The 14,720-nt window shown below is 40.5% G+C and overlaps 2 protein-coding genes across 3 annotated transcripts; one reads left to right on the top strand and one right to left on the bottom strand.

The window, feature by feature from the left end:
- The first annotated feature begins 733 nt into the window (after nucleotides 1-733).
- LOC124007041 (matrin-3-like) lies at nucleotides 734-10,081 on the top strand. Of its 2 annotated transcripts, none has more exons than XM_046317299.1 (21): nucleotides 734-891; nucleotides 3,121-3,662; nucleotides 3,789-3,850; nucleotides 3,990-4,031; nucleotides 4,133-4,233; nucleotides 4,343-4,386; nucleotides 4,549-4,665; nucleotides 4,802-4,927; nucleotides 5,011-5,175; nucleotides 5,415-5,539; nucleotides 5,647-6,199; nucleotides 7,212-7,305; nucleotides 7,445-7,464; nucleotides 7,584-7,712; nucleotides 7,835-7,957; nucleotides 8,085-8,213; nucleotides 8,303-8,433; nucleotides 8,683-8,806; nucleotides 9,059-9,206; nucleotides 9,329-9,450; nucleotides 9,775-10,081. In XM_046317299.1, exons 2-21 carry the CDS (start codon nucleotides 3,153-3,155, stop codon nucleotides 9,811-9,813), a joined length of 2,904 nt encoding a protein of 967 aa, XP_046173255.1. In that variant the 5' UTR covers nucleotides 734-891; nucleotides 3,121-3,152; the 3' UTR covers nucleotides 9,814-10,081. The 2 variants fall into 2 exon arrangements, with proteins under 2 accessions (XP_046173255.1, XP_046173254.1); XM_046317298.1 differs by lacking the exon at nucleotides 734-891 and adding an exon at nucleotides 1,751-1,866.
- LOC124007042 (transgelin-3-like) lies at nucleotides 8,969-13,873 on the bottom strand. Its single transcript, XM_046317300.1, has 5 exons — nucleotides 13,706-13,873; nucleotides 12,635-12,833; nucleotides 11,889-12,063; nucleotides 11,540-11,642; nucleotides 8,969-11,273 (listed from the first exon to the last, which is right to left on the bottom strand). The coding sequence occupies exons 2-5, from the start codon at nucleotides 12,812-12,814 to the stop codon at nucleotides 11,132-11,134; spliced, it is 600 nt and encodes a 199-aa protein (XP_046173256.1). The 5' UTR covers nucleotides 12,815-12,833; nucleotides 13,706-13,873; the 3' UTR covers nucleotides 8,969-11,131.
- Between the last annotated feature and the right edge of the window lie 847 nt (nucleotides 13,874-14,720).

Below are 14,720 nucleotides of genomic sequence, written 5' to 3'. Positions count from 1 at the left end.
TCTAATGATCAATTAGCCTTCTAAAATGATCAACTTGGATTAGCTAACACTCCGTGCCATTGAAACACAGGATAATGGGCCTCTGTACGTAAATATTCCATAAAAGAAATCAGCCGTTTCCAGCTACAATAGTCATTTACAACATTAACAATGTCTACACTGTATTTCTGATCAATTTTATGTTATTTTAATGGACAAAAAATTGCTTTACTTTCAAAAACAAGGATATTTCTAAGTGACCCCAAAATGTTTCAAGGTAGTGTATATGTTTTACAAATTTGTAACATATAACATATATGGCAATTCATAGCACATCATACGGATTGTAATTCGTAACATATTGTAACGAAACAGGCAGGGAAGCAGGTCTCGAACCCTCGAACTTCTACCCCGAAGTCCAGTGTGCAATCGACTGTGCTGTAAAAGGGTGCTCGTGCGACAGAGTCAATATCCGCGTTTATAAACCCAGGGTCGTTACACTATCATAAGAAATGAATAATGGACATCCACAATTGAATGCATATTGTAGCATACGAAACGTAACATATCATGCTTATTGAAGTATTCCATACTTCAGTTTACTATGTTACGTCTACCCCTGAGTTCAGATTGCGCAAGTGTGTGGGCATCCTGAATAAAGGTAATAATAATATTTGTCTGTGTTTCTGAATAGTGAGCAAATATTCCACTCTGCCTTCCAAACGACAGGGCGGAAGTTCTCCGTTGACATACATCCTAAACTGACCAATGAAAACGTTTGCTTACCGTCCTGCACTCTTTGTGGTGCAGGAAAAAACGATTAGCCAGACTGTAACGTTATAGGACTTAAACTGTGCTGTAGCCACTAGCTAGAACATTTTACGAAATACCTGAAAGGGGACATCTTTAAAGGTATGTTTTACAGCAATCACAATTTGAATTCAACGTAGTAGTTGATCTTCATGCTCAAACATTCAGGCCAAAAAAAATCTGATATTGCTTAATTTTCTAGAAAGCTTTGGTAAACTACTTCTTGCATGCTAGCGGGCCGCATTCCCAAGTGCTGCGTGCAGCTTGGTAACACCAGCGCGAGCTAGTAACTAACAATACATTGACATAGCGCTTGGTTGATATCTAATATTTTTTATCAGGGGGTGTAAGACGATATTGAGCTTCGTTTTGCAGAGTTAAAGATGCGTAGCTAACGTTAACACCAAAGCTATTGTATTGAAGGCCTCTCCACCATGATTTATTTAGCGTGCAACAATATTCTGGGAAACGTGTATTTTTGTCAGCAAGGGACATCAAATTGCTCATTGCAAATGAAGACGATCAAGTTAACCATGGAATGAATTGAAGATGGTAGGCATTCAGTCAATACTAAGGAGTCTCAATTTGGGCCTATACTTTTTTACCCAACCAGCAACTAGCCGAGCTTTTTCTTAACTCCACGATGTAATTGAGATGAACGGAGACTACTTTGCGGACTGAACTTCCGACTACATCGAGTCGCTCAGTCGATAATTGTTCAACTGTAACACTTAAACCTTTGCAGTGTGCCTAGTTACGTTTGATACCGGTGCTCCGGCGGCTAGGCATGCGTCGAAAGCGCGAAGTAGTGTGCTTATGGGTGTATCACTTTATCAGAAGTACGTCATCAATGGCGTCCGAAGCTTCGTTTGATCACGTGCTTTTTCAAACCTTGAGTTGAGAGATCAAACTGATTTCTACCTGGTTCCGGTGGTTTTTTTCCCGATTCCAAGCTTTTCAAACATCGACCTCTACTACGCTTAAACTTTTACTTGACAGGTAGTTTAGCAGGTAGAGGAAGGGGCTATGGAACATCATAAACTGGGTGGTTCGAGCCCTGTATACCGTATAACATGGGTATGACAAAAAAAAAACATTTTTTTACTGCTCCATGTTGGCAACCAGTTTATAATATCAATAAGGCACCTTGGGGGGTTTGATAAATGGCCAATATACCATGACTAAGAGCTGTTTCCTAGCACTCCGCATCGTGGTTAAGAACAGCCTTATTGATTAATTCAGGGACATGAGGGTATGAGGACGAATCTTGTTGATGGCACACCATTTTGAAAATTGCACACGTACTTACAAATATAGTTAGGATTGTAAACAAACGTTTACCTGACAGGTAGTTTAGCAGGTAGAGGAATGGCTATGGAACATTCAGGGTCGTGAGCGTATGAGTTTGAATCTTGTTGGCACACTGTTTTGAAAAATGTTAACTCTGCCCTGTTCAAATAATTGCTTTTTATTTATTATAGTATAAGTGTCTGTCTTAAGCGTCATAAATAATGCCGTAGATTTAGTTTTTCAGAAATAGTCAACTTGTAGGCAAAAAGGGAAGCATGACGTAAGATGCAAACCTGGTGTTCCAACTGATTTACAAACACTTACTGCTGAGCCACAGTGTTAGAATTAAAACAATGGAGAGAAAAATAAATCTCTGGTAATCACACGCTGCTATTGCTGACCAGCAGATGTCACTAATGTGTATTGTGAACAAATAATGAAGCTCTGTTTTTCTGCACAAAGCGCAGTTTCTCTGTTACCAATTTGTTGAAAGCGCTAAAGCCTTCAGAAAGCCTCAGTGTCCCATCACTACTGAAATCCCAGGTGACTCAACTCCACGATTTAGGATGATGGAGTTACGCGGCAACTAGTGTGGACGGACTGGAGCGATGAAGTTTTTATAACAAAACTACTACGGCCGGGATGATACCAGTATCGCAATATTTTCTCCCATGGCAAAAATGATAACATGAAGCAGGCAGACCAAAGTCTTTGGACCTTAAAAAACCTGCTGTATATAAATTATAAATGTGGGCTATTCAATTCGGCGCTGAAAATCGCGGTTGATAATAAAAATATTGCTATATAAACAAAACACAAAGCGGATTTAACTTCGTGGCTCAATTTCATCTTAAATTGTGTAGTTTAGTCTACTACTGAATTCCATACTTTTTAATAAAACTTTAGTCACCTGTTTCTTTGTATCGGCTGACAGTGACTTGATGTAGTCGGAAGTGCACTCCGCCCACAGTCATCACAGTTACACTCATTACTTTAGCCATCTGTTGAAATGACTGAATCCAAACTATTCTCCCATTTCAGAATACACTTCTGTGTGCCCTGGAAATTTGAGGATGGCGGGCAGTGAGGGTCAAAGTTCTGCACGCAAAGGATCTGGTGATGGAGCGTTGAGCGCTATGAATTTATATGCCACTCTGGGGCTCTCTCCAGAAGACGTGGACGATCTGGCCAAGATTCCAGAGAACGAGATCAGTGTGGAGACACTGCCTTATCTGATAATGCAACTGAAGGCCAATCGAGCCAAGCAAGAGGAGCAGGGAGAGCCCTCCCCAAAGAGAGACGGACAGGAAGAGGATACAGATGTTAAAGACCGCGGCAAACTGGACAGTCCCCCTGCATTCCGTCTCCGGTCAAGCAGCCATAGTGACACTGACTATAAGAAAGTAGAGGTGCGACCAGAGCAGGCTGAGGCAAGAAAAGATTCCCACCACACTAGGCCCTCAACGGAAAAAACATCAGACAGCCAACCTTCTTCCTATCAATTGGAAGATTTTCAAGGAGTTGTACCCAACATTTACCCACACACATGCTCGCTATGCTTCTGTATGTTGAATTCTACTAAGGTAAGCTTTGTTATATTTCAATACTCTTGCTGTTGGAGTGTGTCAACAAGTATATGCTTTTAATCAGAACACTCAACCTTCCGTAATGACATTCATTTTAGCTTAATGAGTTTTTTTTTTTCACAGCAATGGAAGGATCATCTCAATGGATTACGCCATGCAGAGGGCTGTCGGGAACTCTTGCGTCTGTAAGTGTTTAAATGCAAAGTAAAACTTAGAAAATAAACTGATGCAGATCACAAAATCAATCCGCAGAGGTATTTCCTATTACCTTTATTCAAATCTGATTTGTTTTTGTCTTCTTTAAAAACATGTTTTTTTTTACAGATTCCCAGATTGGGAAAAACAAGATGTCCAAGGGAAGAAAATGTGAGGGTCATGAAATAAATCTTCATGGTGAAAACAATCATGTCATAATGTAAAACAATTAGCCATCCTGTTCTTACTTAGCACTGTTTGTTATCTTCCAGACCAATTTCCATCCCAAGTAGAGATGCTAATTCACCGCCCAGAAGAGCGCCACGTCCTGCTATGCCTTACAAGAGACAACATAGCTCAGACCGCGTAGGAGGTGATAACCTCATGTCCTGTCCTAATGTCAACTTTGAGCCAGACCAAATAAGGCCCAATGGCAAATCACTTGAAAATGTAATCTTTTTTTGACATGTTTTCATCTTTAGGTGAAGTCTGGTCTGCACCAGAAAGACACCATTTGAAGCCCAAGGTAATGCCCCTTCTGTGTCATTGTGTTGTCTAATAAATAAAGCATATTTCCCATTCACTTCTTATAATGTAGTTTATTTGCTTAAGTCTACATGCTAAATAAATAAAGGTTCAATAAAAATAAAATGCATGCTTGAATGTGTGATCTTATCTTTTGCATCAGGCTGGCACAAAGGTAGTGGTCGCTAAATATCCCCGTGGGTCTGTTGCTGTTGAAGACTTGGTGACTTTGGCTAAGCCATTCGGCACAGTTGTAAAACATCTGGTGTTCCCCTGCAAGGTAAGTTACACAAATTGATAAGAACCTCAAGTTTAAACACTCAACTCTTAACGTTCTGCCTTTTTAAATAAAAATAAAAACATTTTATGTTGTGTAGTTTGTCTATTGGCAGATTCACTGTTGTTTTTTGTTCCAGGGCTTTGTGGAGTTGAGTTCGCACAAAGAGGCAGTCAATATGGTGGATCACTACAGTGAAAGCAAAGCTATTGTGAAGGGAAATGGTTTGACTCTGTACCTGTCACCTGTAGTGTGCAGTATTTATGTAAGTGCACCTGCCTCTTAAAAGTGACAGATTCTGTATTCTTAATCACAGAATTCCCAGCATGAGCTTGTTTTTTCCTTTAGACGCCAAGGTCGGATGAACCACCAGGAAAACGCCCCAACAAACAAGTTAGCAGTACAGTAGTTTGTTTTTCCCATGGATCTCCTGGGAAAGAAAGAGAATCTGAGATTCTCGATCTTGCCAAGATGTTTGGGGATGTGCGACATTCGTCATTTTTAAGTGATCAGGTAAGGTTTGAGCAATATGGAATTGAATCAATTCCATATTGCTTGTGATCAATCAAATCTTCAAAATGTCTCTTTCAAATAGAAAAACATTATTAAAACGATGGAACAATGTAGTGTATCTATTTTAAGTTCAGAATAGCATGGAATTGTATGACTGGAGTAGATCAATCAACACACACCTCCGTTATTAACCACCACCTCTAGCTTTCTCTTACACATTCTTCCTTATCCATCTGCAGGCCCTGATTGAGATGGTAGATTGGAAGGATGCTGACATTATGGTGAAGTACTACCACTCCAACCCCCTCAAGATCAATGGAAAGAGTGTCAAAGTCAGCTTGTCATCGTCACTGAAGCGTCTGAGGTAAGTAAGAGTCCACCTGGGGCAATGGCGGCCAGACCAATTTTCCTGTGGGCCTCGTCGGGAAGTTTGTGTCAGGGAAGTTTACCTCAATGGTTTTTGCCTTGTAGAGAAAGTCCTGACTCCACCACATCCAGAAGAACAGATTCCAGTAAAAGCCAAAGCAGCAGACAGAAGAGCGAGGAGACCAGCAAGAACTCAAACTCCACAAACAAAGAGGGATCCAGTACAGGCAAACAACCTGCTGAGAAAGTGGTGGAACAAGGAAAAGGTCAACAAAGCTCCTCAGAGGAGGTTAAGGAAGAGGTAAAGCAGGACATCAAGGACGGGGAGATCAAGGAAACGATTGAGGTGGTCAAGAATGAGAGAAAAGGGGAGGACATTGATTTGGAAAACAAAGAACCAGACAAAGAGAGCGTCCAGGTTGAAGATGACCAAAGCTTGTTAGATAAGTTTGGAGCTGATACTAACGACTCTGCTCCTTCCAAAAGTGCCTCTCTGGTGGCTGACTCTAAAGATAAGGGGGAACCTGAAAGCACAGAATTGTTGGCAGACAATACCTTGGTGGATTCTGACCTAAAGGCTGCCGATGATCCAGCTCTGTGTGATGCTGACGTCTCAATGGAGGACATGATGGAACAGGAGAGCTTTCATGAACATGGTGTAAGGAATTATTGTCATTCATATGTGTGACCTGAACCAACAAAGGCATTGTTCGCAGAATTGAAAATACGTTTTTGTCGAGTAAACAAGATGTTGGTTCCCAGCAATGGGTTCTTAAAGCAGCTTGGTTGAAGTTCTGAGTGCATTCCAGTGAATGTAGTTTGGTTGAGATCCTCCATTGATCAGTTGAAACAGATGTGGGCATCTTATGCGTAGAACCACTGAAATGGTTTCAGTGGCAAATCAAATCGATCTGACACTTGTGATTGAAGCTCAGATTGAACCTCGTCAACGCAGACAAACAGTCGAGATGTTTTCTGTGACTCATGTCGGCAATGCCCGGTTTCAGTCATGGATTGTTGGAATACTGAGTTTGCTTGGTAGCATAACATGCAATGTATCTAGGCTTAATAACATGGCTTATCTCTATGTAGGCTTAATGACATGCTCATGGTTTATTCATTCCATCAGTTAAATGATGGAGATCAGCTCTGAAGGGTTTCTCTTTACTTTCCATGGTTGAATATCAAAGGTGATCGAATCATCTCTGTACAAGTTCCTGAAAACATAGCCTGTCAGTAGGAATCCAGAACAGGTGCTTAAGGCTCCCATAGTAGGACTGAGTTCAAGTGGCACAGCTTTGAAGCACAGCCAGTCAGCCAGACATTTTAGATGTATGGATGAGTAGCTGTTCAGCCTTAACTGGTTTGATCAACATGTTGATCTGACCAACAGGTTTTAATACGATTTGAAGCTGTCTATCGATTTGTTATAGTGCAGCCACAGGATTTATGTCCTAGCTTTAAGAGATATGGATCTTCATCATAGTTCAAGACCATTGAATACAGTTTTGCATACTTACATCTTCAGTGTTTGAGCAGCTTTTGACAGTTTCCCATAAAAACCTCATAAATATTTGTCATGAGATTCGATGTGGTTCTGTTGCAGCACTTTGGAACTTGAATCATTCTTAATTCTTTAACTTATTGATGTTCTGTACTTATTCCAACAGGACGATATGGATGACATGGATTTCCCTGATAACATGGATGATTTTGTTACATTGGATGAACTCGACAATGATGCTGGAGAGGACGCGTCAATGGGTAAGCAATGAATGATGAAAAACATTCTTACTTGGCAGCAAAGGACATAACTATTACTGTTGTTCTGCCTGTGTAGAAAACAAATAAAGACAATCTGCATATCATAATGTATACAAATTACGTTTCTTTTTATTTGCAGAGTCAAAGGATTCTTCATGGGTTGGTATTTTACATGGTTAATTTAGAAACGTGTAGTTGGAATGTATCAAAAGTGTAGAAGTAGTTTTTTTATCCAACATTATTGCTAGTAGGTTGCTCAGTAAGACTGTTTTCTACAGGATGGAAAAGTTGTCCATATTAGCCCAATCAGAAAGGGCTATAGAGACGTAGAGGTGGCCATCTTGAAACTGGCAGAGCGAGCAAACGTGAAAGTTGTAAACCGTACCATATCCTTCTTCAGACAGGAGGTAGGTTCATAATTATTTTACTTGCCCATATGTTATTTGGGGATCAGTTATCTAGTTTGTTTATGGGATGGAAATAATGTTATCATAGTTTGTATGCCGTTGTGCTTTTTCTATATTTGCAGGGATGGTTAGAGCTTGATACTACCGATGAAGCGCATAAGATGGTGAAATTCTACAAAGGCAAAGGACAGTTGTTGGGGAAACCTGTCGATATTAGAATGTGCTATTCACAGAAAAAGTTGGAGGTTGGTTTGGTGTAGTACCTATGCTTTACACGTTGTGCATTTGATGAATTAATTGTAATAAGCTAAGCTACACACCTAGCATATAGTCAATATTTGTAACACAAAGACTGTGTTTCTGTCATTGTAGAGTCCCAGTGGGAGATCCATCTACATTTGTCTGCTTCCACGGCAGAAGTACTCGGACGTCTCTCTGTTACGGCTTGCCCAACCTTTTGGGAAAATCACTGGCTATCATTTGAACTGGGTTCATAGAAAGGTAAGGTTTCACCAGCCCATTTCTTTAGGGAGGACTTAAGTGATTCCTTTACCAATAGAAAAACACATTTTCTTCTTTCCCCCCTCCAGTGTTATATCCAGTTTGAGAGTGTGGAAGCCGCTCAGAAAATGGTGAAGAAGTGCTTCCAACGTCCTCCCAGGTTTTACGGCACCCTGATAAGGGTCAGTTTGTGCAAAAAGGGAGACTCGCTGATATCCTGGTAAGTAATTTTCAATAGCCCCTAAGAATATACAGTAGAAGTGTGCAGCAGAGTAGATGATGGAAATTAGTTAAAGTTGAATTTGAAGAATGCTGATATCCTATCCAGCCAACGTCCACTGCTAGTTGAATACTTCATTCTTCCAATTGATATCAATCTCAGAAATAAACACAATATTATTGTATGGTTAAACTGGACTGTATGAGTTCAAGTACTGGGTTGACCTTGTATTCTGTACTCTGGATACAGGAAGCCTCCAGTCAAGTATGAGCTGTGGTTGGCCAGTCAGAACAACAGAAGAACAAGAGATCGCCATGGAGATGAGACTAATGGCCAGTCAGCCAAAAGCCACTCTCCAGTGGTGAAAGAGAAGGTTATTTGCTTAATTTTGTTTCCCCAATTTAAATGTGGTGAGAGATTACCTTGTTTAGTGAAATGCTTGCTGAAATATTTATGTATTGAGGCATTTCTGTGAACAATACTTTTATAGTTGCCCAGTTAGTCAAGATGTAGTCAGTTAAAACGCTTCACAGAGAATAGTGAACTTATTTATTGGTGTTGGTCTCGCAATTTCAGGCTGAATAGAATGAATATGTGATAGACATGATTGTGTTTGTATGGCCAGGATGTCCAGCGACCTGTGTCTGATAGTAAGGGGGTCTGTGTGGACCTTGAGGGTGAGGAGACCAGTGGTGTGGAAGCTGTCCCAGAGGGAGAGGAGAAGAAGAAGCAGCAGGAGCCTCTGGGTCCTTATCAACCCAACAACCCAGTTGGTAAGATAGAGAGATACTGACTTCTGTTTCAGTTTGGCTGTCTGTTTTTTATGATCATGGGTGATGGGGATATCAGGTAGGACAAAAACAAGTTACGTTGTTTTCTGTCCTTTTATTTGCAGGGTTAGACTATCTGGTGCCAAGGACCGGATTCTTCTGCAAGCTGTGCAACATCTTCTACACCAATGAGAAAACAGCCAAATCAGTCCACTGTAGCAGTGAGGCACATTACCTAAACCTGACGGTAATTTTCAACTGTAACAAGTCATTCTTATGAATCCTTACTTTGTGGTCTATTGGTAAGAAAATGTAGTTGACCTTGGAGCCCACAATACATTCTCAACATTATTCAGGTTTCACTGTCAAATGTTAATTTTTAACAATAAATATCTTGGATAATCATCACCTTCATAGGGAAACATTGTTGATTTAAGCGAGTTTTACCTATGCTTGTGGAATCTTGACCAAATGGAAAGATATGAGACCTTTTTAGGGGATCTGATTTAGCTGGTGTTCTTGGTATTGAGTTAATACCCCCATTTGAATATCCCACTGATTTTCTTTTCAGAGAAAGATGGATGAAGATAAACAGCCCGTAGCTGATTGAGAGGGTTGCTGTCCACCTGTAGTCTTCCCAGAGGAAGATTGGCCATTTTTAGTATAAATGTTTCTGTCCAGTTTTAACATTCCAGTATTTTCTGTTACTGTTGACAGCATTATGTTATCCATTTGAAATTAATTAATGCAGCCTATTACAAAATGTTGTCCCATTATGTGGTTAATAATAGTACCTGGATATAGTTTTCTCTGATTGAATAAACAAATGTTTGCTTGATGTTTTCTTTGACTTCTGGAATTAAATTTGTTGCTTCTGATATGGCTAACATTTACTCTGAACCTTATTTGACAGGTCTATGGTTTTTAATGGTTAACTGTCATCAATGACTAGGACATGTGCACAGGATTGGCTGGAACTACAGAATTTGCCATAACCCAGAGAGCAAAGAACCATCTGGTGCTTGACTGTGACAGCGAGCTGGCTAAGATTCACCTACCCTGTCGCAAGGAGCAGCAATTCGCTTGAGGAAAGGACAAATGGGGGAGATTTTTCAGTCCAAACCATCATGAAGGATTTAATCCATAGAGGCCGAGAGGATTTTGAAACCAATTGGGGGTAAATTCTGTAAATATATAACATGATACATTTCACACAGTACTCATACATCTGTGTACATTAAGTAATATAAATTAAACCAGAAAATATATTCAATACTGAACATTAGCATGCAACCAAGTTATGTGAAGAAAATGGCCGTATAGCGTTCGCATTCCACACTGTAGTAAAAAATAAGACTAGTCGTGCTGTAAATTACCTGAATAAAGAATACTGTAATGTAATACTATTGTGGCTATCATTACAATGACTTTCCTAAATAACCAAAAATGTCTTCTTTGACAATGGCACAGTTCCATGCTGTCGTGTCACAACTGTGTTGACAGAAACCTTGGAACACCAGTCTGATTCACAGACAACATATATCCGCACTGATCGAAATGACACACCTGACCATGTAACTGAGTGAAGGCTGTTTACACAGGCAGCCCAATTCTGATATTTTTTCCCCCCAGTAATTGGTCTTTTGACCAATTGGATCACCTCTGGAAAAAGATCTGTGATTGGTCAAAATACCAATTAGTGGAAAAAATATCAGAGTTGGGCTGCCTGTGTAAATGCAGCTGTAGAGCCACTGTGAGCATAAAAGTTTTTTTTTGAAGGATGTCTGTAATGCTCCATTAGAGCGCTCAGATTTTCAGTATGAAGTGACATCTAGGGCCCCTATAGAGAGATCATCAGGGAAACTTCACGCTGCCCCTGAGCTAATGAGAGCAACTTTGGATCCGTATAGGGGAGCCAAGTGACATTTTTACATTATCTGGCGTGGCATGCCGTACCCTGTCATGCCAGACTGAGACGCCCCTGAGTTGCCGCCCATCTGCATGCCAATCAGACTACGGCCTTGACGCAGCTGCTCCTCAGAAAACTCCCGCCGGTTTCCCTGAGCTTTCCTGGAAGCACAGGAGAGACACAACTGGTTAGTTACCTGCAGTGATAAATTTGAATCTCTTGTACAAGCATCTATGTCAGATAGGAAGGCCTACACCTACAGTAATAGCATGGATGCATAAACAAACAGATGAGTGAGGTAGTGGGTGTTGGGTAATGAGACTCATTGTAAATAGTTAATTTTAGAGTGGCATCTAATAAAGAAATGGACAATTTTTGCTGTTTTGTAGGACTTATTACAAACATAATTAGTTGATTTGTTTCTTACTTATGAAACCAATCAGGTTCACCACGATATTGACCATCATCCTTTGTGAGTGCCATACTGCCTAGAGCCGACAAGGTCCTTTGCACGGCAGCCATATCCTTCCCTGTAGTCACGCAACATACCAGACAGATATTTCAATATCATATTTGGCTTTAGTTGGTCCTCATTGACTATAATGCAAATTTGTTTTTTTTAAGAAAATGTATGATTTGACAAAGCAATCCATTCCAGAAAGTTATATTGAACCAATATATTTACATACCTGAAGTTATCTAACATAACAACTAACAGTTTGCTGCATGTGAGTTTATGCTGGAGTGGAATCACCACTGTATTATGAGAGCTGTACCTTCCCACAGGTCCACAGTCTGGAAAAGGTCCCCGGTGATCAGCCCATAAGCTTCAGCTGCATGCAGGAACTGGGAGATCTTTTCCATCTGCTTGAAGACCATTTTTGTCTCTGGGATCTTCTTTATGGGCTCTTGACCAGGGGGATATAGGCTGTTAATGAGCCTACAAAGAATCTGTAATGAGATATGAAATGTTGTAATGACAGGATACAACTGGCCTACACCCAGCCAGCCTCATAAGGGGTTGGTTGGAGGAGAAACCCCATAATACCCAAGGCTATCAAATATGGCACATTATGACCATGGTAGATTAGAGTCTGAGATTATCTGTATATGTGTGTTTTAAAGTGCTGCTCCATAATTTGTGTATAATTTCAGCCAGTAGTTCTGAAAGTGGTGCTCACAAGTCAAAATGGGTCTCCGTTTTTTCTGCACTACTCATCCATTTCATGACATGTTATACCCCCCCCCCCCCCCCCCAAACATTTTTTTTTTTTTTTAAGGTTTTGTTGCAGTTTGTATGATATGTTAATGTTAAGAATCCAATATGTAACAAATTTGTTGTACAAAAGATCCCGGACTGCATCTTTAAGAGTTAGGTTTAGAATACAGTCCAGGCATGAGGTTATGTTTAAATTGTAGTCCTTTAGTAGACACTTCTATTCATAGTGACTTAGCGCTATGTGCCTTCCTCTCTAGGCTACCCGCTGCCCTACGTGAACCAGAGTTTGGCTCAGAGACTCACTGTTCCATCTTTGAGCCAGCTCTGGAAGTTCAGTCTCCCAGACTCTGGTCGCTCTATGTTCCCCCCAACCTGCAAGATGATCCAGTCCACCAGTCTGGCCTCCAGGTCCAGAATATACTTCTGGTCTATCTTCTCCTGAACCTCCCTACTCAGTCCGTAGCTGGGTCCTCTGTTAGCCATGGCTGCCAGAGTTACAGACCTTCCAAAAGAGGGAGGGCAAGGAAAGGGTTCAATTTAATCAATTATTGTGGGCCAATACATAACAATTGAACTGCCATCTAGATTGAGGATGTGTCAGATGTGTAGGCCTATGCTGCTGGAACCATACACTATGGCTGTGTTAACACACACAGACAGCCCAATTCTGATATTTTTTCCCACTAATTGTTCTGTTGACCAATCAGATCAGCTCCTTTGCCAACAATTGGGTAAAATATTAGAATTGGGCTGCCTGTGTAAATTTCTCTGCTCTCTGTGTATTCTTTGTATTCATAAATAATGTACTCTATGCAGCTCACTCAGAATCACGCCCTGCGCTTTCATTTCTGATGTCATATGTAGGCTATATATAGCTAGATGCGGGCATGCGTAAGCCTCTGACTTCAAGGAGATGCAGATAAACGTAGTTGGAAAGTTCATCAATTTTCTTCATATTCGGACACCTCTAGTTTCATATCGAGAAATGTATAATTTAACCGTGTGAGTGATACTTCTCTCTAAAAAAAATCAAGGTAAATATGAAAGAAATGTATTATACGTAGTGGTCCCGTGATGCGAGCGGTGTCACTCGCCACTGGATAGCATATCCAATGAAGGATTTATGAAACGCCATAATGCACTTGCATAGATAGGCAAAAGGCAAATGGATCCCCCCCAAAATAAAGTTGCTCTTGGACATTCGAGCTATGGAAATAACTTAGGCAAAACGGTCTGGATACACTCCCGCCGAGGGAAAATACTGCAAGTGCAAGCAACATGAATTCATGTATTATAGCGTGCGCAATACATTTAGGCCCCTTCGGAATGTCATTCCTCAGCACATTATTTTTTCCATTTCATTCGTTTACTTACTAATTTTAAATGAATGTATGGTCCGCTTCTCTCCGTTCCTGGTCGTTAGTCCGGCTCTGCAGTCACATGCTGTTCAAATTGTACATCTTTGAGGGGTGCAGTACCAAGCTCAGCATCCCTACTCAGCAACTGTTCTCCGACTCGCCACAGCTTTCAGAGCCACGCGAGTTCAGTGATGCCTCAGCGCCCCTGGCAGGGCATTTAAGGAATTAATTCATGGCCAAACGGGAGAAACGTCACAACATCCAGTGGAAATGTCCAGGAATGGTTTTAGGACTATATTACCCTTCAATAATTTACTGGGAGTTCATTCCAATTAATTCATTAATATATTGTAGGCCATCAATGATTCAATTTGCATGATTTGTGTATAATATTTACCAGTTAATTTTACTACCATGGTTTATGTGTATGTGCTTTCTCTATGTTGATCAAAACATTGATCTGTTGTACGTTTACATTTTAGTCATTTAGCAGACGCTCTTATCCAGAACGACTTACAGTTAGTGCATTCATTTTAAAATAGCTAGGTGGGACAACCACGTATCACAGCCATAGAGAGGAGGGATTATTTAAGAAACTGTTTGATTCTAAAGTCAGTCGAATCAAGGCATATTTGCCTTCATCTCGACGAAACCACATGTTTATAATTCATATAAAATAGTTTATATTCATATACTTACTTAAATGCATGTCACAGAAATACAGTAGCGTATGCTATATGAAAAAAACGTATATGCAAAAACTAAACATACATACGAAAAAATAGAATTTTCCTTTAACTGTTTATTTTGACAGAATAAACAGGATAATAGGCTACACACAGTAAATGCATTCTGCAAACTATACACTCTTACGTCAAGGACAGCGCCGTAGAGAAAGCACATTTAGCCCAGTGATTTTATTCATCCACCCTCACGGAGGTGATGCTACTGTCCATAACACTCTGCCTGCTCAGCATCTCCACAACACATCTACTGACCATCGGTCACTGTCCACCTGTCAAGGTTAATAC

The sequence above is a fragment of the Oncorhynchus gorbuscha genome, linkage group LG20 (genome assembly GCF_021184085.1).
Source record: "Oncorhynchus gorbuscha isolate QuinsamMale2020 ecotype Even-year linkage group LG20, OgorEven_v1.0, whole genome shotgun sequence".
NCBI lineage: Eukaryota > Metazoa > Chordata > Actinopteri > Salmoniformes > Salmonidae > Oncorhynchus > Oncorhynchus gorbuscha.
Note: the sequence above shows the minus strand (reverse complement) of the source record. Positions and strands in the feature narration are given on the sequence as shown.